We start from the raw sequence: 21,110 nt of genomic DNA, 5'->3' as shown, positions 1-21,110 counted from the left end.
TGTAGAAAATTGTTGGAAACTACAACTACAACTCCTTACTACATCGCACAGTTAAGGCTGGATCTGATTTGTCACTCAAGAGCAATGGTGTAAAAAGAACCCAATTGTCATACTTGAGTAAAAGTAAAGATACCTTAATAGAAAATTACTCAAGTAAAAGTGAAAGTCACCCAGTAAAATACTACTTTAGTAAAAGTCTAAAAATATTTGGTTTTAAATAGACTTAAATATCAAAAGTAAATTGAATTGCAAAAATATACTTAAGTATCAAAAGTAAAAGTATAAATAATTTCAAATTGCTTATAATAAGGAAATCGGACAGCACAATTGTATTGTTTTTTAAATTTACGGATAGTCAAGGGCACACTACAACACGCAGACATAATTTACAAATGAAGCCTGTGTGTTTAGTGAGTCCTCCAGATCAGAGGCAGTAGGGATGATCAGGGATGTTCTCTTGATAAGTGCGTGAATTGGACCATTTTCCGGTCCTGCTAAGCATTCAAAATGTACTTTTCGGTGTCAGGGAAAATGTATAGAGTAAAAAGTACATTATTTTCTTTAGGAATGTAGTGAAGTAAAAGTAGTCCAAAATATAAAAAGTAAAGTACAGATATCCCCAAAAAACGACTTATGTAGTACTTTAAAATATTTTTACTTAAGTACTTTACACCACTGCTCAAGAGAAACTAGATTTCGGCTTATCACTCCACCATTACATTGAGGTGAGGGGATTTATGTGTTTTTCATAGGTGAAAGTAAAAATAAGATGTCTTGGTACTTTCTTTATGAACATTTGAATTATGGCAGTATACATGAAAAATGTTGTTGAAAAGAGGAAAGGGAGAGCTACATTCCAAACCTATTTCTAAGTTGCTTGGTCAAGCCATGTGGTAACTAGCATCTTTGGGGGGTGGTTGGGATGGTTGTCACATGGAATGTGGGGTTAGTTGTCACTATCAACTCCATTATAACCATATTGTTCAGGGACATTGCCACTGCCAGTATACAATAAATACCAAGCTCTTTTCTGCTGTTGCTATAGAGACCTCTCTTCCCAGTAAACACCTTTGGCTAACATATCAAAATGTGTTGGGAGTATGTAGTGTGGTGACATTTTGCACATTGGAAAGACGTCGCCAGGACATCGGAATATAATGTAGATGCCATGGCCTATGTATAAACAATATATAGAGCTGTAGAATTTAGAATGCAGGTATTCTAAATACGTGTCTGTGAAACGTCTTGCATCTCACACAATTCTTTTCTGTCACACACCCACACATGTACACAAACACACACATACACACACATATTTACTGAAAATATCATAAGTTGTTCTCAAGGCATAAAATGCAGAATTTTGTTAGGAGTATAGTTCGATCTAAGAAAGGCTATTTCTAAGAATGTTTGCTAAATTGCTTCATTTCCTGTTACAAAAGGAATAAGCTACTAGCAAACATTGTGACAACCAACCCCTTACTGTGTGACAACCAACCCTGTGATGGGGCTGGTTGTCACAAGTTGACAGTGTTTGATGGCTTATAACTCAATGTCGGAATAAGATATGATGATAAAAAAGGGTTCCTATTTCAACCCAATAGCTTGGTGTTTCTATTAATGTTGACAAGAGTCTTGTAAGATGTACTGGTGCTGAGAAATACACATGGGTAAAAAGTGACAGCCAACCCCGGCCTCCGCTATTTGTTTGACAAGGCACCCAGACACCAAGTATTCATCTTTGAACTACATTCTATTTTCCCCTCCAAATTTGTTTTGCATCGATCACATAGTTTAATTCCAGCAAATTGCTGTTTTTTGAGATTACAACTGAATCCATGTGCTCTAGAGACTAGCTGCAACATTTCATGCCTCTTTTATTGATGAGCTTGACTCATTTTCTGATGGTTTACAGGGGATGTCCTAAATGTCTCTGATGGTTAACAGGGGATGTCCTACATGTCTCTGATGGTTTACAGGGGATGCCCTACATGTCTCTGATGTTCTCACTATGTCAATACAAATCTCACATCAATATTTCTACAACTTCACAAATTTTGGGCAAACATGGTTTTATGGTTTTGTTTCTAAATATGTAGTGTATATGAAGGAGCTATGTTTTACTCTCAGCATCCCTGATCTCTCTCTCTTTATAAATCCTATGTATGGTATACACAACATGCGCATCCAATGAAATGCTGACTTGCAGGTTCCTTCTCAACAATGCAACAACAATAAGAAAGAATCAAATTTAAGAATACGAACATAAAGAAAATAGCATAAGTACAACACAGAAAGGCACAATTTATAGTACAATATTTACACCTGTTTTGTGGAAGGGGGAATTGGAGGGCAAGTGTTTAAATTGTGCAGTATTTAGCAATCATAATAAGAGTCTGGTAGAAGTGTGTGTGTTTGTGTTCAACAATGTATATATATATATTTTTTTACCTTTATTTAACTAGGCAAGTCAGTTAAGAACAAATTATTATTTACAATGACGGCCTACACCGTCCAAACCCGGACGACGCTGGGCCAATTGTGCGCCGCCCTATGGGACTCCCAATCACGGCCAGTTGTGATTCAGCCTGGAATCGAACCAGGGTGTCTGTAGTGACGCCTCAAGCACTGAGAGGCCTTAGACCACTGCACCACTCAAATGTATAACAATGTTTTAACAATGTTATAACAATGTTACATAACTAGATTGCATTGTGGGAAATATCTATCAATGCAGAAGAATCTGAAAGACCGTTTGCTCACGTGTCTTTTATCCAGGACTTCGGTTCAGTGTTTGCTAAAAACAAGCAACTTTATCCATGATGAAGCGTTAAAAGATGAATATGGCCAACAGGCTCTGAGGTGATGTCTCTTTAAGAGCGGAACCCTCTGCTGAAACAACCCCCAACAAGTCATCCAATCTGTCAATCACTGGTCGGAGATCTTTGATGTTGGGAGTCCTCGCCTTGTTTCGAGCTCAAATGCGCTATTTGTTGCTGCGGAGCAACATTACTTTCAACTTGCAGGGCCGCTCCACAGCAGAGCAACTTTTGTTTTGTTTTATACTTTGGCCGTATCTGAGCGCAACAATTTAGGGAGGTTTAGGTTAATAGGAAGTTTCCTTGATTTTTTCAAAGGAGCACTCGGCTGATTAGGGTAATTTTCAAAGCAACATGCCTCAGCTCAGTAGTGGCGGAGGAGATGATCAAGGAGCAAACGATGAAATGATATCCTTCAAGGATGAAGGCGAACAAGATGAGAAAATTCAAGAAAACGCTTTCACAGAAAGGGACTTAGCTGACCTCAAGTCGTCTCTGGTTAATGAATCGGAGACAAGTTCGAACGCAACGGTAGGTAGACTACAGAGTCTTATGTTATGCGCTGCTTGTGAGGTTGAAAGGGGTCTTGGGATGAAACTTTTCGCTCTTGTTCAAAGTCATTCTCAGGTTACTAATCTATGTTTAATGTTGCTTTGGACACTCAGGCGGTCAGACGAGGTCAGCAAAACGAACATAGAGGTTATCAAGAGAAACACCGGGAGCACCTCGACAGCGGTAAGAACTAGACAGTAGCTGAATTAGACTAACTGTACCTCAGTAAAACAAGTTGTCTGTGATTTCTGACAATACTGTGCTGTTGCATCATAGACTGACTGTAAAAGGAAGGTGTTGCTTTCCCTGGGCTACATAGGTTATAACATGGTAATAAGGTTTCAAGTAGCTTCAGTCTGAAAGTCCTAAAGAAAATCTAAATTAAAGCATGCTTTAACTTAACATTAGGTTTATATATTGTCCCAATGGGGCAAAATCGGCCAAAGACACAAATGTATGCTTGCTGTGCTGAACCTCAGGGCAGCTACAAGTTATTTAAAGTTAGAAATGCTCTCTAGTTCATTAACAATGTTTGCATATGTCAAGTAACTCACAAAACGTTGTCCACTTATGCATTCAGCTGAAAGGTTGAAAACAAGCCATGTGGATCAATGACCCGCTGTTTGGACAGCCTGTAAAGATGCATTGCACATTTTAAGTTACCATCAACACTCTAGACTGGAGAGATCAGTGGCTAGCCATTCTATTGGGTGACAAACAACAAAGGATTGGGGTTTGGCTGTGTTTTTGTGATGCAAGATTACGGCTGTCACTTTGTCTCACAAATATGTTACAGTAGTAAAACAAGTCTGTAACATAAAATCTGTCTTAAGAGCTCTATCATTATTTGTCAAATACTTTTTCCAATAGTAAAAAACTGCTTATTATAACCGTTTTCACTACAATAGTTAACCAAAAAGTGTTTCTTTGAAGTTAAAGTAATATCAGAAAACATCTCATCTCACATCTTTGTCTTTCTCCACAGTGTCCAAACATCAAGATGGAGGAATGTATAAAACAGCGTATCCAGGGTACCCGTTTCTCATGCTGCCTGACCCATACATCCCCAACGGATCAGTGTCACCATCTGTAAGTCCACATCAGTTCTTCATTCTGTTGAATCATTATGGATCATTATTCCAAGTCTCCCAATGAAACTATTTGTCTATTATACCAGAAGTATGCAAGGACAACAAACGAAGGGAATTAGAAAGTCTAAGAAAAGACCATCTAAAGTTGTATGTATCACTGATGTGAATTCCATCCGCACCCTCATACAACCCTGAATATGGTCAGAACCAGTAGCACATCAAAAACAAAACACATTTTAAGGCGTGACTAACTGACACTGAGAACGGTTACATGCACGCAGTAATATGATTATTGTAGATAGTCAGATTACTATAATACCTCGATTAATACATTTACATGCTTTGCAAGAACAATTTCCCTAATAATCCTGTTTACATGGACACATCTGAAATCAGGCTACCTGATGGGATTTTTAATAAATGCAGAAAATTGCAAATCAAAATAAACCTTCTACCACAGTTACCATGTTATTCTGAGTTGGTATAAAGTGTATAATATTTGTATTTGAAAACGACTTTTAAGATGCACACTTCCGGTTGTTCCGAACTCAGAACTCACTTCACTAGCGCTAAAGAGAGAGGCTCGCTCGGCTGGTGCTATCACATGCGCAAATCAAATACACCACTGGAACTCTGATTAAGCTGTTTACATGTCCTAATAATACGACAGATTTCTCAGAAAACAAGGTGTTTTAATCTGCGTATGCTTATTAAATTATGACCGTACGCTGATTAAGATCGCAGAGTAATGTGTTTACATGACTAATGCCATATTCGGCCTACTGCCATAATCAGTTAAATATCTAGTTATAAATGAGCATGTAAACAAGCTCAATGTGTTGACTCCCTCATTTTGCTTACACTGTTGTCTGTTGGTAGTTTAAAACGTATAACTTAAAGCTGCAATCAGCAGTTGAAACAATATAAAAGTGTACTCCCCACAACTGTTTAGGTAAAAAGCAAGGGGGATAGGACTGGAGAAAAGTAACCACTCTCAAATTCAAAGACAGAGGTATGGATGCAAGGACAGACCATCCATGATCTCAAAATGATAGTTTTTACCATGTTTTTAGGCGATACAGTGTTTGTTTACATTTACTTTGTTTACAAACATTGAAGTAAAACAAGCTTACATTTTGTGTTCTGATGTGGTATGACAGTTGAACTAAGCTCATGAGGTATTTATAAGTTATATTCTTCAAGAATCAGTGGTTACATATCATTAATTTATAAGTCCAAAAATGGATGTAGCAACTGCTGATGGTCCCTTTCAACAAGGAACTATGCATCTTTCATCAGGTGAAGCACATTCTTCGATGTTAAATCTGTAAAAACAGTAAGCACTCATATTAAGCATGGTGTTTTGAAAAGCATACGTTTCTGTCATCGTTCATTCTACTCCAACAGTCTTTCTTTGGTGTGTTCTGAAAGAAACGCTAGCGCAATCAGAAGCTCTGTTTCAAATGGGGTCAGACATGAGTCCTAGCCATGTTGTCACTCAAATTACCTACAAGTGTCAAGTGGTGTGTGTGTGTGTGTGTGTGTGTGTGTGTGTGTGTGTGTGTGTGTGTGTGTGTGTGTGTGTGTGTGTGTGTGTGTGTGTGTGTGTGTGTGTGTGTGTGCGTGTATGCACGTTTGTGAGACAAATCTTATATAGACCAAAAACAGCCTTCCGTTTGTATTATAAGTAATGGCTACGTTTGTCTCCAAATGCATCAGATCATTTATAAAATAAGGAACACATTTTATTGAGACGTTATTACATAGACATCAGTTATCATTACGTAGTAAAAACACACACTGTTAAAACGCCTCTTAACTATTTCCATTTATATGTCCAGAAATGAATGTGCTGCCACCTCTTTCTTGTCATGAATGCATCCCCATCGTCTTATCCTTAATTGCCTCACAGCGCAAAGCACGGAGGTTCTCAAATATTGTTTTGGGAATAAAGAGCACTTTCTTCTGTGTGTGAGTGTGTCTCCTCGGCTTCATACAATGCTCACTTGTTGCTTCCCTTGTAATTACCCGGCAGCAGCACTGTAGCTGCAGCTCTATCGACCTGCCACTTGAAAGGAAGGGAGGATGGTGTAGATGGTGATTATAGCTTGGGACATGGCAGTGGGGCGCGAGGGGAAACCGGGCTGTGGATCCCCTCCTGTTTGGTTCTCCAGTTGTAATGTTTACATTGTATTCACTTCCCCCCACCCGCAGGCTTCTATCTCAGCTTAGGTGGTCTCTCATCTTTACAGGGGTTCATTTGTTGCTTTCATTTATCTTTGTTCTTTTTAATTGACAGATTATGTGTATAATTTTTTTGTCTGTTGTTTAGGCATGCCAAATGTCCTGGCAAAAACAAGACTTTGTATACTATCCATACGACTAGTATTAGACTATTGAAAGGAGAATTCTAAAACCATTTTTTTATGAAAAGATGTACATTTCCTTCATGAGTTCAAAGGCCTCACTAAACAGATCGTCTAATTAGCTCATTCTTCCCCCAGATATTTGAATAACAATCATTATTTCAGGATGAATGTTATTAAACTCTTCAAAAGAATTTCACAAACATCTCACATCTATTCTGTTCACAGAAATCATTTTACAGTGTCTTAAAACAAAAGGCATGGGTCTGGAAAGTGTGTTCCTCCTAAGCTGAGCGCATCCTAATATCCCTGTTATAGCGTTGTTTCGTGGGACATGCCAGGGAATTATGTTGTGGATCTAACATTAATGTAGATATCAGTTGTCCTTCCAGAGACAGTGTTTAAAGAAGGCGATTTGAGACAATCCCAGATTCTGTACTAGATTTCCCTTAGCTTTCCTCTGAACAAAGCTTCCTCCTGAGTGTGTATCTGTGAATGGAGTAGGGTTAGTAATGCTCTGGATTACCAGAAGACATTGTTTAACTTGAGGGGATCAGTAGAAGAGGTTCGCCTGGAAGAGTCAAACCCCTGTGATGGAGGAGAGCTACCAGAATACACTCCTCCTGGTCTCTCCATCTCACTCCTCTCTCTGCCTCCTCTCTCTGCCTCCTCTCTCTGCCTCCTCTCTAGCTCTATCCTCACCACAATACACTCCTCCTGATCTCTCCATCTCGCTCCTCTCTCTGCCTCCTCTCTCTGCCTCCTCTCTCTGCCTCCTCTCTCTGCCTCCTCTCTAGCTCTATCCTCACCACAATACACTCATTCTCATCTCCCTATCCATCTCGTTCCTCTCTCTGCCTCCTCTCTCCATCTCTCTCCTCTCCATCTCTCTCTACCTATCTCCATCTCTCTCATCTCCACCTCTCTCCTCTCTCTGCCTTCTCTCTACCTCTCTCTCTCTACCTCTCTCCCCTTTCTGCCTCCTCTCTATCACTCTCTTCTCTCTTTCGCTTCTCATTCTGTCTTCTCTTCTAATCTCCCCTCTCCTTCTCACCCCTACCTATCCCCACCTACCCTAACCTATCCCTACCTGTCCCTACCCATCCTACCTATCCCTACCTGGCCCTACCCGTCCCTACCTGTCCCTACCTGTCTCTACCTGTCTCTACCTGTCTCTACCTATCCCTACCTACCCCTACCATCTCTACCCCTGCCTACCTGTCCCTACCCATCCTACCTATCCCTACCTGTCCCTACCTGTCTCTACCTATCCCTACCTACCCCTACCATCTCTACCCCTGCCTACCTGTCTCTACCCATCCTACCTATCCCTACCTGTCCCTACCTGTCTCTTACCTATCCCTACCTACCCCTACCATCTCTACCCCTGCCTACCTGTCCCTACCTGTCTCTACCTATCCCTACCTGTCCCTACCTGTCTCTACCTATCCCTACCTACCCCTACCATCTCTACCCCTGCCTACCTGTCCCTACCTGTCTCTACCCATCCTACCTATCCCTACCTGTCCCTACCTGTCTCTACCTATCCCTACCTACCCCTACCATCTCTACCCCTGCCTACCTGTCCCTACCTGTCCCTACCCATCCTACCTACCCCTACCTGTCTCTAACTATCCCTACCTGTCCCTACCCATCCTACCTATCCCTACCTGTCCCTACCTGTCTCTACCTATCCCTACCTACCCCTACCATCTCTACCCCTGCCTACCTGTCCCTACCTGTCTCTACCCATCCTACCTATCCCTACCTGTCCCTACCTGTCTCTACCTATCCCTACCTACCCCTACCATCTCTACCCCTGCCTACCTGTCCCTACCTGTCCCTACCCATCCTACCTACCCCTACCTGTCTCTAACTATCCCTACCTGTCCCTACCTATTCCTACCTGTCCCTACATGTCTCTACCTATCCCAACCTGTCCCTACATGTCTCTACCTACCCCTACCTGTCTCTAACTATCCCTACCCATCCTACCTATCCCTACCTACCCCTACCTATCCCTACCTATCCCTACCTACCCCTACCTATCCCTACCTACCCCTACCTATCCCTACCTACCCCTACCTACCCCTACCTACCCCTACCTGTCCCTACCTGTCCCTACATAACCCTACCTACCCCTACCCGTCCCTACCTCCCCTACCTGTCCCTATCTATCCTACCTACCCCTACCTATCGTTACCTGTCCCTACATAACCCTACCTACCCCTACCCGTCCCTACCTGTCCCTACCTGTCCCTATCTATCCTACCTCCCCCTACCTGTCCCACCTGTCCCTACCTAACCCTACCCATCCCTACCTACCCCTACCTGTCCCTACCATCCCTACCCGTCCCTACCTACCCCTACCTACCCCTACCTATCCCTACCTACCCCTACCCATCCCTACCCACCCATACCTACCCCTACCCATCCCTACCTACCCCTACCTATCCCTACCTACCCCTACCCATCCCTACCCACCCCTACCCACCCCCTACCTATCCCTACCCATCCCTACCTACCCCTACCCACCCCTACCTACCCCTACCCATCCCTACCTATCCCTACTCATCCCTACCCACCCCTACCTACTATCCCTACCCATCCCTACCTACCCCTACCCACCCCTACCCATCCCTACCTATCCCTACCTATCCCTACCCATCCCTACCTACCCCTACCCACCCCTACCTATCCCTACCCATCCCTACCCTACCCCTACCTATCCCTACCCATCCCTACCTACCCCTACCCCTACCTATCCCTACCCATCCCTACCCCTACCCATCCCTACCTACCCCTACCTATCCCTACCCATCCCTACCTACCCCTACCCATCCCTACCCACCCCTACCCACCCCTACGTATCCCTACCCATCCCTACCTACCCATCTCTACCCATCCCTACCTACCCCTACCCATCCCTACCTACCCCTACCCATCCCTACCTACCCTTACCTATCCCTACCCATCCCTACCTACCCCTACCTATCCCTACCCATCCCTACCTACCCCTACCTATCCCTACCTAACCCTACCCATCCCTACCTATCCCTACCTACCCCTACCCATCCCTACCTACCCCTACCTACCCCTACCCATCCCTACCTACCCCTACCTATCTCTACCCATCCCTACCTACCCCTACCCATCCCTACCTACCCCTACCTATCCCTACCCATCCCTACCCATCCCTACCTATCCCTACCCATCCCTACCCATCCCTACCTACCCCTACCTACCCCTACCTGTCCTGTGTCACTGCTATCTGATGGCCTTAAGTCCCAGGGGGGTGAGGACTCACAGGAGGATTTTTTGCGGTGGGCTGTGCTCATGGAGAGCTAGACAGTCAGGACAATCATCAGAGCCAAGAGGGCCTGTGATGTGGAAGATGTGGTTCACTTTGTGGATCACAGGCGTTAACTTGTCTAGCGGACAGACTGGGGCAGGTTTAAATCACATCCCACTTACCCTGTTCAATTAGAATGTAAAGAACAGTTCATCACGGATGTGTTCACATTGTTTCTTTGTTGTTTTGAAACTTGAGGACTTGCATAGAGCTAAGCAGTGAACACATTTAAAAGGCCAATTATTTGTTTCAAATATATCGGCGTAAGTTTTCATGAGCGGCTTAATGCTGTAAACTGAGCTTTTCGGTGCTCCTCTTAAATTCTGTCAGTGAACTTTTTGAGTATCCTCGTGCAGAAAATAGGGAAAAAATCTTTCAAAATGTTACTTTACCAGTTCAGCCCTCTCTCTTCCTCTCTTTCTTTCTCCCTCTCGCTCTCTCTCCCTCTCTCTGTGTGTGTGTCTCGGCAGTGCTTCTGTGCTGAGCTATCTTTGCCTTAAGTGTTAGTCCTTCCCCAGATAAACGGATTCATTACAAGCAAAGCGCATGATCACAAACTCACCAGAATACACACCCATGTCTGGCGTTGTGACGTGCTTTTGACACTTACTTGTTCATCCAGCCCCTAGTCCCTGGGTAAACACTAGAGCCCCTAGTCCCTGGGTAAACACTAGAGCCCCTAGTCCCTGGGTAAACACTAGAGCCCCTAGTCCCTGGGTAAACACTAGAGCCCCTAGTCCCTGGGTAAACACTAGAGCCCCTAGTCCCTGTTTAAACACTAGAGCCCCTAGTCCCTGGGTAAACACTAGAGCTCCTAGTCCCTGGGTAAACACTAGAGCCCCTAGTCCCTGGGTAAACACTAGAGCCCCTAGTCCCTGGGTAAACACTAGAGCTCCTAGTCCCTGGGTAAACACTAGAGCCCCTAGTCCCTGGGTAAACACTAGAGCCCCTAGTCCCTGGGTAAACACTAGAGCCCCTAGTCCCTGGGTAAACACTAGAGCCCCTAGTCCCTGGGTAAACACTAGAGCCCCTAGTCCCTGGGTAAACACTAGAGCCCCTAGTCCCTGGGTAAACACTAGAGCTCCTAGTCCCTGGGTAAACACTACAGCTCCTAGTCCCTGGGTAAATACTAGAGCCCCTAGTCCCTGGGTAAACACTAGAGCCCCTAGTCCCTGGGTAAACACTAGAGCTCCTAGTCCCTGGGTAAACACTAGAGCTCCTAGTCCCTGGGTAAACACTAGAGCCCCTAGTCCCTGGGTAAACACTAGAGCTCCTAGTGCCTGGGTAAACACTAGAGCCCCTAGTCCCTGGGTAAACACTAGAGCTCCTAGTCCCTGGGTAAACACTAGAGCCCCTAGTCCCTGGGTAAACACTAGAGCCCCTAGTCCCTGGGTAAACACTAGAGCCCCTAGTCCCTGGGTAAACACTAGAGCTCCTAGTCCCTGGGTAAACACTAGAGCCCCTAGTCCCTGGGTAAACACTAGAGCCCCTAGTCCCTGGGTAAACACTAGAGCCCCTAGTCCCTGGGTAAACACTAGAGCCCCTAGTCCCTGGGTAAACACTAGAGCCCCTAGTCCCTGGGTAAACACTAGAGCCCCTAGTCCCTGGGTAAACACTAGAGCTCCTAGTCCCTGGGTAAACACTACAGCTCCTAGTCCCTGGGTAAATACTAGAGCCCCTAGTCCCTGGGTAAACACTAGAGCCCCTAGTCCCTGGGTAAACACTAGAGCTCCTAGTCCCTGGGTAAACACTAGAGCTCCTAGTCCCTGGGTAAACACTAGAGCCCCTAGTCCCTGGGTAAACACTAGAGCTCCTAGTCCCTGGGTAAACACTAGAGCCCCTAGTCCCTGGGTAAACACTAGAGCTCCTAGTCCCTGGGTAAACACTAGAGCCCCTAGTCCCTGGGTAAACACTAGAGCTCCTAGTCCCTGGGTAAACACTAGAGCCCCTAGTCCCTGGGTAAACACTAGAGCCCCTAGTCCCTGGGTAAACACTAGAGCCCCTAGTCCCTGGGTAAACACTAGAGCCCCTAGTCCCTGGGTAAACACTAGAGCTCCTAGTCCCTGGGTAAACACTAGAACCCCTAGTCCCTGGGTAAACACTAGGCTCCTAGTCCCTGGGTAAACAATAGCAGGAACCCTGGCTTGTTTAACCAGGCCCTAGTCCCTGGGTAAACAATAGCAGGAACCCTGGCTTGTTTAACCAGGCCCTAGTCCCTGGGTAAATACTAGCAGGGACACTGGCTTGTTTAACCAGGCCCTAGTCCCTGGCTAGGACCCTGTAAACCCTGCATACAAGCCCAGGGGCTGGGGCTCTGTGCCTCTGACTGACAACAATAAGAAACAGTGGTGCTGGATTATGCTACGCTAAAGAAAAGCAGCTTTGCGCCCGCTTGTGTGTGTGAACTTGGAAACGTGCGACGGCTCCAAAACTGCTCCTTGTTGTCATTTAACATGTAAGCAGGAGATGATGGAAATGATCAAGGTTGATGGCTGGTGGTGGCGGAGTAGCCTAATAGATGTGTTGACTGTAGCAGAACACTCGGAGAAAGCCGTGTCAGTCAGAGAATGTACGTACATTATGTACTGAGCTTTGACTTTGAGACCAACTTAAGTATCCCCTTACACACCGTGTGGTGATGTTGACAATACAATGCAGTCCCGTACAGGGACAGGGCAGGCTAACAGTGAAGGTGTGACTGTGTCCCAAATGGCAACCGTTTCCCTATATAGTGCACTACTTTTGACCAAGCCTATATAGGGAATAGGGTGCCATTTTGGACGCAGAGGGTGAGACCACACTGTCTCTTTCTCTCTGAGCCTCAGGTAAGTTAGCAAACGCTTTAAAAAGGAACAGCAGGAAATGACAGAGAGGCTGCAGATTTGAATAGAAACGATGATAACGGGCCTTCATCCTCAGAGCTTTGAAGTAGATGGCTGTAAATAAGCCTCAAGTGAAAATGTGTAGGAGACTATTTTAAGAGGCGGAAACATTTAGAAAATATCAAAAACCTGTTGAATCCCCCGAGGTGTTTATAGCTGTAATTATTCATGCACTTATTTCTTTTCTGCTGGGTGAAGAAGAAGGAGAAGCAGAGTAAAAGACAGGTGTTGTAGAGGAAGTGTGTGTTTTTCTGATTGATATTTTGCCTGTCACACACGCCACTTAAGACACGCTCTTTGTTTTCTGAGTCCATTAAAGGGCTCTCCTGAATGGGGGATGTTCCAGCGTCTGCTCCTGAGGTTTCTCTTTTATAGTCATCGACTCAAAATCTCACTTTCAATGGCAGGTTTTATAACGTTTTTTTTTACAAGAGTGCCAGTCACCGAGGTGAGAGGCTCAGCAGTGAGCAGAGCACGTCTGTAATAAACACTGTTCAGTCTTCTAAATCTTCCACCAGGAGCCGCTCAGCGCTGCTTGTGTCTTCCTGGGCCCCTGTTTGTGTTTGTCTGCATGGACTTTACAGGTGGGCAGGGGGGTAAGGAGATGGGGGGGGTGCACCCAGGTGACTCATTGGCTGACGGAAGCAAACCAAACGGCTGCTCCGTTGGTGTTGTTTTCACAGCCGGGCTGAATGAAGCAGGTGGGAGAGCAGCGCGGTCCCCCATCCAGCCCAGATGCTCAGCTTCAGGAACATGTTGATCACTCAGGCATGCACAGCACAGCACAGGGTTTAAATAGAACGCCTTCCTTCTAAGTCTCCACTATGCAAATAGGTGTAAATATAGTCCTGTTTGGGGTTACCAAAGCATAACAAAGTACAGGAACACGAGGTAACCTGCTTTTTACCCATTTGATGTGTAGTTATCAAAACATTGAGTTCTCCAAATTCCAATCTGGGGCTGAGGTACCTGTGTTACTAGGACACTGTAGTTTTACACATGTTGATACTGTTTCCTGTTTACCTAATTGAAGTGAAATGACTAGGGTGACCATGTGACATATGGGAAGCAGGTTTTGTTTCATTTCTTGTTACTGTATTTCACAGTGCCGTCACATGCTGTCTTCATCAGCATCACCTACTCAGATGAATTGTATTTTACAGGATATACATGTACAGCCACTAGTTGTTTAGAAAGGGGAGAGAAAACGTGTTATGTAACTGTGACTTTAGATTATTGTTGTCAGAGGGTGCTATCGCTTTGATGTTTTAGGACGATGTTTATGAAAAAGCGTGATTGTTGTGCAGGAAAAGCAAGAGGAAAGAGGCACCTTTGAGTTGGCCGAGCCTCTGCTCTATAGGGGACTATAGATAGCTAGATAGATAGATGGGTGGGTGGGTGGGGAGGTAGGGAGGAGGCATTGTATGTCTGGGATGGGGCTCTCTGGAGCTGGGGTGTCCAGGCTGGGGTCAATGTATCCTGGGTAGAGTGAGTGACAGTCTCCTGTGCCACTGGGCTGGTGGATGCAGCTTTAATGGCCTGCCTGGGCCACAGATGTCTCATTCTCACCCTGTTGTGTCTGACTCCCTGGCCATTTGGTATGTGTCAGGTTGGGGTGGGAAATCAGCAGTGTGACCCACCACTGGAAGAGGGCCAGGGGGAGATGGAGGGGTGATGTTGGAAAGCTGGCCCCTGGAGAGACGGGTGGAGGAGATCACCCCTTAGAGGTGTGACGTTCAGGCAGGTTACCATTGTTTTCCTGGGCGCTAGCTAGCAGGACAGTGGAGGCGTCCGTTGTGAACTAAGCCGCTGTTCTCAGCCCGTCCATTGTAATGTCATCTCATCTATAGCATCTGGGCCAGGAAATCAGTCATCGGTTTTTCCACTTTGAAATAGAAGTGTGTTGGATGATGGGGTGTGACCATTCACAAGCCTGTTTGAGTGTTTGTTGTCAGGATGACTGACTGGTCTGTGCAATATGTGCTCTCTCTCATCTGGCTCTGTAAGAAACTTTACAACCTGTTGTTGCTGTGTCTTCTGTCTTACAACAGGTCGTACCATGTGTGTCTTCTGTCTTACAACAGGTCGTACCATGTGTGTCTTCTGTCTTACAACAGGTCGTACCATGTGTGTCTTCTGTCTTACAACAGGTCGTACCATGTGTGTCTTCTGTCTTACAACAGGTCGTACCATGTGTGTCTTCTGTCTTACAACAGGTCGTACCATGTGTGTCTTCTGTCTTACAACAGGTCGTACCATGTGTGTCTTCTGTCTTACAACAGGTCGTACCATGTGTGTCTTCTGTCTTACAACAGGTCGTACCATGTGTGTCTTCTGTCTTACAACAGGCTGTGCTTAGAGCAGGGTGGAAATTTCAGCTTGATGTGCTATGTTTCACCACAACATGAAACTGTGTCCCTTATTACCACCGCCTTAATCACTGTCATTTCAGAGTTAGCCATAGCATCACAGAGTGACACACATTACTTTTTATTTGTTTACCTTTATTTAACTAGGCAAGTCAGTTAAGAACAAATTATTATTTTCAATGACGGCCTAGGAACAGTGGGTTAACTGCCTTGTTCAGGGGCAGAATGACAGATTTGTACCTTGTCAGCTTGGGGATTTGATCTTGCAACCTTCCGTTTACTAGTCCAACGCTCTAACCACTAGGCTACCTTCCAGCCACTGACTGACTGTTGCTCCGCTTTCCCTTTGAATAGGTCAGGATTAACAGTCCTATGCCTTGTAACAGTGAGGAAAGTGGTACTGTGTTGGGCTGTGTTGGCCACGCATGTACACTGTGTTCCTGCTACCTATCCAATGTGGATTAGGCACATTATAAAGGTATGTACATCACATTGTCAGATTAGGACTATTATGTGGGGTTTGTGTGTATTGTAATTAAGCAGTAAGGCCTGGGGAGTACCTGAACACAGGCCTTAGCCCCCAGAGGAGCCCTGTTAGAAACTGGTTACCAACGTAACTGGATCAGTAAAACTAAATGTTTTGTCGTACCCGTGGTATACGGTCTGATATACCACGGCTGTCAGCCAATCAGCATTCGGGGCTCGAACCACCCAGTTTATAAATGGTTATAATTAGACCGAAGGGGTAGGGGACAGGAAATGCATAGATTACATAAACAAATTCTGTAACATGATTACAAGCTTTGTAGGTGCCTTTCAAGAGGCCACACAGGAACACAGCCTTCAGTCACAGGTTGTGCTGCCCACTTCAGCTATGGCCATGTGACGTTTGTCCCCTGCTGCGAGGGACAGGCCCAGTCGTGGCAAAACTGAGCGGCAGAGCCACACAGCAGCAGGAGTGAACCAGAGCTGAGCGGTGGTGGTGGGTGGGGGAGGCCGTGGGTGAAGGCTGCTGGTAGATGGGTATCAGATGGGGCAGGATTAAGCCGCTGTGATCATGCCCATGTGTGCCTTGCCCATGCGGCTGGGGTGGCTCCACTGTGTCTGGGGCTGGGCACTCACTCATTCAGGGGCTGGGCTGGGTGGATGGGTGGGGGTTAGAGGGTGGGCTGGGCAGCCCTGGTGGTGGTGGTGGTGGTGATGAGCCGTGGCTTGACCCCAGCAAAGGGAAGGTTAAACCCAAGGCCTTGTGTGACCACTCCTTGGTTGCGTCCCAAATGACACCCTATTCCTTATACAGTGCACTATTTTGAGCCCTATGGGTCCTGGTCAAAAGTAGTACTATATAGGTAATAGGGTGCCTTGTAGGACCACTTCCAGAGACGTACTACACAGATACTGCATTGGCATTGAAAGTTGCATGTTGAACTGTATTGTGTTGAAGGGGAGATTGGCATTGAAATCTGTGTTGACATGCAAACATGTTGGATTTTAGGGGTTCAGTCTAGCCATCCAAGAAGAGGCCTGTTAGAAGAGCCATGTTAGGGTATGTACTGTATCTGTAGCATGTAACCACATAAGGTCATATGCTGTGCTTGATTACGTGTGTGTTCTGGTAGAGAGCAGGGCAGTTGGAAGGTATTTTATTGAATTCTAAAAGTTTGAGTGTTTGGAAGAGCATCTAACTGTGAAAGGAGACAGACTGAAGAAAAGCCCTGTAAATCGTATGGGAACAAAATCCCAAAGAGAGAGAAAGAGAGACAGATTCTACTCCCATACAGACAGGCTGAACATGGCGCAGCGGTCTAAGGCGCTGCAGATCCGGGTTCGATCCCGGGCTGTGTCGTAGCTGGCCGTGACCGGGAGATCCATGAGGCGACGCACAATTGGCCCAGCGTCGTCCGGGTTAGAGGAGGGTTTGACCAGCCAGGATGTCCTTGTCCCTTCGTGCTCTAGCGAAAAGGGGGTGGACATTTATTTTTAAAGACAGGCTGAACATTTCTCCAATGAATTAGTTAGTTTATTTTTACATCCTTGACTCCAAAGGGTAAAGTCAGTCTTTGTTCAACATTAATAGTAATGTCCCCTAACATTTTCAGCTAACATCTCTTATGATCTTATTATCCATTGCCATGTTTATTTCATTTTTTTTTGCCTTCACAATGTTTCTGAAACAATGTTTAGATAGGAAAGGATAATCGTCCGCACATTGTGAACTTCATTCCACTGTGTGTAGAAGACAAGGAAATGAGTATATATGTCCGCCTGGATTGTTTTCCAAGGTGAGACTGTGGTTTGTTTGAAGCAGCGTTGAGCTGTATCATTCCTGTAGGTCTCAGTCTCAGACAGTCCCTGAAGAGTAAGCTGATATGTTTTGTCAGAGCCGGTTCCTCGTGTGTGTACTCATCCCTGAGACAGGGGCCCGGATAAAATGATGCACTTCCTACTGCAGGCAGGGAGGGCTCCCAAACACACACAGCCATATAAAAGCAGCTGTGTGAAAGAGAGCGAAAGAGCTAGAAAGAAAGAAAGAAAGAGAGAGAGAGAAAGAAACGATGTAACCAAAGTTAATGTCTAGTCTTTTCTTTTTCTCTTTTTCCTAGACGGGGAAGCACACATTCCTACAAACACACACACACACTTTAGATTGGGGCGTCTTTAGAGAGAGTAGGTGGGTGTGGTGGTAGTTACTGAGGCAATGCTGTTGTGGGGATGTAAAAGACATTTCATCTCAGAGCCGGATCCTCAGTCGCTCTACCAGTTAACCAAGAGGCATCCCAGCTCCACCGAGCTGCTCGCTGCCTTCCTTTCAAATGTTATGGAATGTGGTTTTCTCTGTGGTTTCCCCTCTATGATCGTCTGGAGCCAACTGGAAACCATTTCATGTCTAAAAATAGGGCTTTTCTTATGGGATCGAGAGCAAGGTCTTTGTAGATATCAAACAAGCTGAGGCGAAGGAAAAAATGAATATCTTGCTTCAAAAAATAGCATCAACATTTTTAATAGTGGACATGAAAGTTATTAACGTAAAACGCTCCTCCACCATTTCAGCTGGAACCGCAGAGCTCTGCCGTGGATCTGTGCTTTAGTGCCTGAGCTTAAACGGAGGTTGTAAGGGAACGACGGTGTGTAGTGGATACAGAGGGTCTGGGTACCAAATGGCACCCTATTCACTCGAGCCTCTAGTCAAAAGTAGTGCACTATATAGGGAATAGGGTTCCATTTGGGACGCAGTCTGTGTGCTGTGGATACAGAGGGAGACCCTCCCTGCCTCAGATGTAATGACGCCTGTTTGAAGTCCCTCCTGCTCACCTCTGTCACACCTCCGATTGTTGCTGTCTGAGTTAGGAAACATTTAGGTTCACATTTAGGATATCACACCTAGTTCACATATCACTGTAGTTTGGGACATTGATGTGCAGGTTTTATAGCGTTAGTGTGTGTGTGTGTGTGTGTGTGTGTGTGTGTGTGTGTGTGTGTGTGTGTGTGTGTGTGTGTGCGCGTGCGCGTGCGTGTATGTTTATGTGGGTGTGTGTGTGCGCGTGCGCGTGCGTGTGTGTTTATGTGGGTGTGTGTGTGCGTGTTTATGTGGGTGTGTGTGTGCGTGTGTATTAGTGTGTGCGTAGGCATTGTGGTGGCTGGGCCTCTGACATACATCCTGTATATCAATGCCAAGTGGAAGAGCTTGTGTGAATACAGTGATGGTGATGTGTAGTGTGGTTAGACGACTTATCTACTCTTTGTGTTAGTGTGTGTTAACGTATATGCATGCGGAAAACACTCAACATAGACAGTGAGGGAGGTAGGATAGAGAGAGCGTAAAACAAGCCTCTTTCTCTCTCTCATCTCCTTTCTCTCAGTACCTTATCTGATTTCTAGAGGGGGAGTAAAGAGAGGGAGTGTACAGCAGAGCGCTAGCGGAAGAGAGTTAGCAGTAAACAATGAGAAGCCAGTAACCGCGTGTGCACCTGGTACACCTCACTGCGAACGACTTGAAACAGTCAGAGGCACCTTCGCAGCACCTTAACCATTTAACGGCCGTCCACGGCAAGCAGCACACAAGGAACAACCATAACCTTAATCCGTTTAGGCAGAGACCACAGCGTAACTCCCCTGTCAGGCACGCCCCAACCGTCCTACAGCCCCCAGCCATACACCCAGCCCTATACCCAGCCCCACTGCCCAGCCCTACACCCAGCCCCACTGCCCAGCCCTACACCCAGCCCCACTGCCCAGCCCCACTACCCAGTCCTACACCCAGCCCTACACCCAGCCCCACTGCCCAGCCCTACACCCAGCCCCACTACCCAGTCCTACACCCAGCCCTACTGCCCAGCCCTACTGCCCAGCCCTACTGCCCAGCCCTACACCCAGCCCCACTGCCCAGCCCTACACCCAGCCCCACTGCCCAGCCCTACACCCAGCCCCACTGCCAAGCCCTACACCCAGCCCCACTGCCCAGCCCTATACCCAGCCCCACTGCCCAGCCCCACTGCCCAGCCCTACACCCAGCCCCACTGCCCAGCCCTATACCCAGCCCAGCCCTACACAGTAACTAACTAACGCCTCTCTCTGGTCACTTACACTCTGTCATATTGTAAACATAAGTATTTTATTGTGTGAGTCAAATCAAATCAAATGTTATTTGTCACATGCGCTGAATGCAACAGGTAAACCTTACAGTGAAATGCTTACTTCCAAGCTCTTAACCAAGAGTTAAGAAAATATTTACTAAATAAACTAAAGTTTTAATAAAATAACAATAATGAGGCTATATACAGGGGGGTACCGGTACCGAGTCTGTCTGATCATTGTGTTCCTCCCTTTATCCTATCTAAAGATTAAATATGAGAAGGGTTTGTTTGTGCAGTTAACTGATGTTTAAAATGCATTGGGAGAGCATGTGTGTATTAGCAGAAAGGAAACACTCATGAGTAGATGCCATGATGACTGAGAGAGAGAGAGAGAGAGAGAGAGAGAGAGAGAGAGAGAGAACTGTTGTGTTCCTGGAGGAATAGACCACTCACTGTGGTTGGCTGGCTTTTCTGAATGGAAGACAGAGAGTGGATGGTCTTTATCAAGTCAAACTGACTGGAAGCGCAGAGGACGTTGGGTCCCAAATGGCACCTATTCCCTACATAATGCATTACTTTTGATCAGGGCCCTGGCCCCTATATAAGGAATAGGGTGTCATTTGAACCCATCGACTCCCTGGCGTTTTATGCTCCCCTTACTCCATCTCAGCAGCTAGTCGTATTAGAATGAGATCATTGTGACAGAGGACCCAGGGCCCCCTCTCCTCTCTCTGTGGTCCAAGTCTCAAAGGGACGCCATCGTCCTCCTACTTCTATCCTCTCTGGGGGGGTTTTGTAGAAAGAGGGCTCCAAGTTAATGTGCCAAAATGTTGTCTTCATTAAAAGCAGAGAGCCATCCCAGCTCAAATATATGCCCCTTCTTATTAATTCAAGCCAACATTTCTGATGAGGGGAAACAAGGGTGATGACTGTTGATTTTTTGGGGGGGTGTTAATTTTACCACAAGGAAGGAAGAAAGTCTCCGAAAGTCCATTTTGCCCATAGTACAGTCAGCTTCTAATGCCAAGAATACAAGTAGATATGAGTGTAATAGTATTTAATAGGCCTAACTTAACTAATATAATAAACAACTGTTTATTATTAT

General features: G+C 45.7%; 1 protein-coding gene across 12 annotated transcripts in view; it reads left to right on the top strand.

Annotated features, from left to right (window-relative positions):
- The first annotated feature begins 2,915 nt into the window (after positions 1-2,915).
- LOC106603814 (transcription factor 7-like 2) overlaps positions 2,916-21,110 on the top strand; it is a 106,702-nt gene continuing 88,507 nt past the window's right edge. For 6 of the 12 annotated variants that reach the window (XM_014197971.2, XM_045717333.1, XM_014197977.2 and 3 more), the window contains exons 1-3: positions 2,918-3,350; positions 3,485-3,554; positions 4,357-4,460. In XM_014197971.2, the coding sequence (XP_014053446.1) occupies positions 3,174-3,350; positions 3,485-3,554; positions 4,357-4,460 (351 nt within the window). In that variant the 5' untranslated portion in view covers positions 2,918-3,173. Of the gene's footprint in view, positions 3,351-3,484; positions 3,555-4,356; positions 4,461-21,110 lie in introns of all 12 variants that reach the window. The other 6 variants (XM_014197973.2, XM_014197970.2, XM_014197979.2 and 3 more) reach the window with 3 other exon arrangements.

This window comes from Salmo salar, chromosome ssa04, assembly GCF_905237065.1.
Source record: "Salmo salar chromosome ssa04, Ssal_v3.1, whole genome shotgun sequence".
In the NCBI taxonomy this organism is placed as follows: Eukaryota; Metazoa; Chordata; class Actinopteri; order Salmoniformes; family Salmonidae; genus Salmo; species Salmo salar.
Note: the sequence above shows the minus strand (reverse complement) of the source record. Positions and strands in the feature narration are given on the sequence as shown.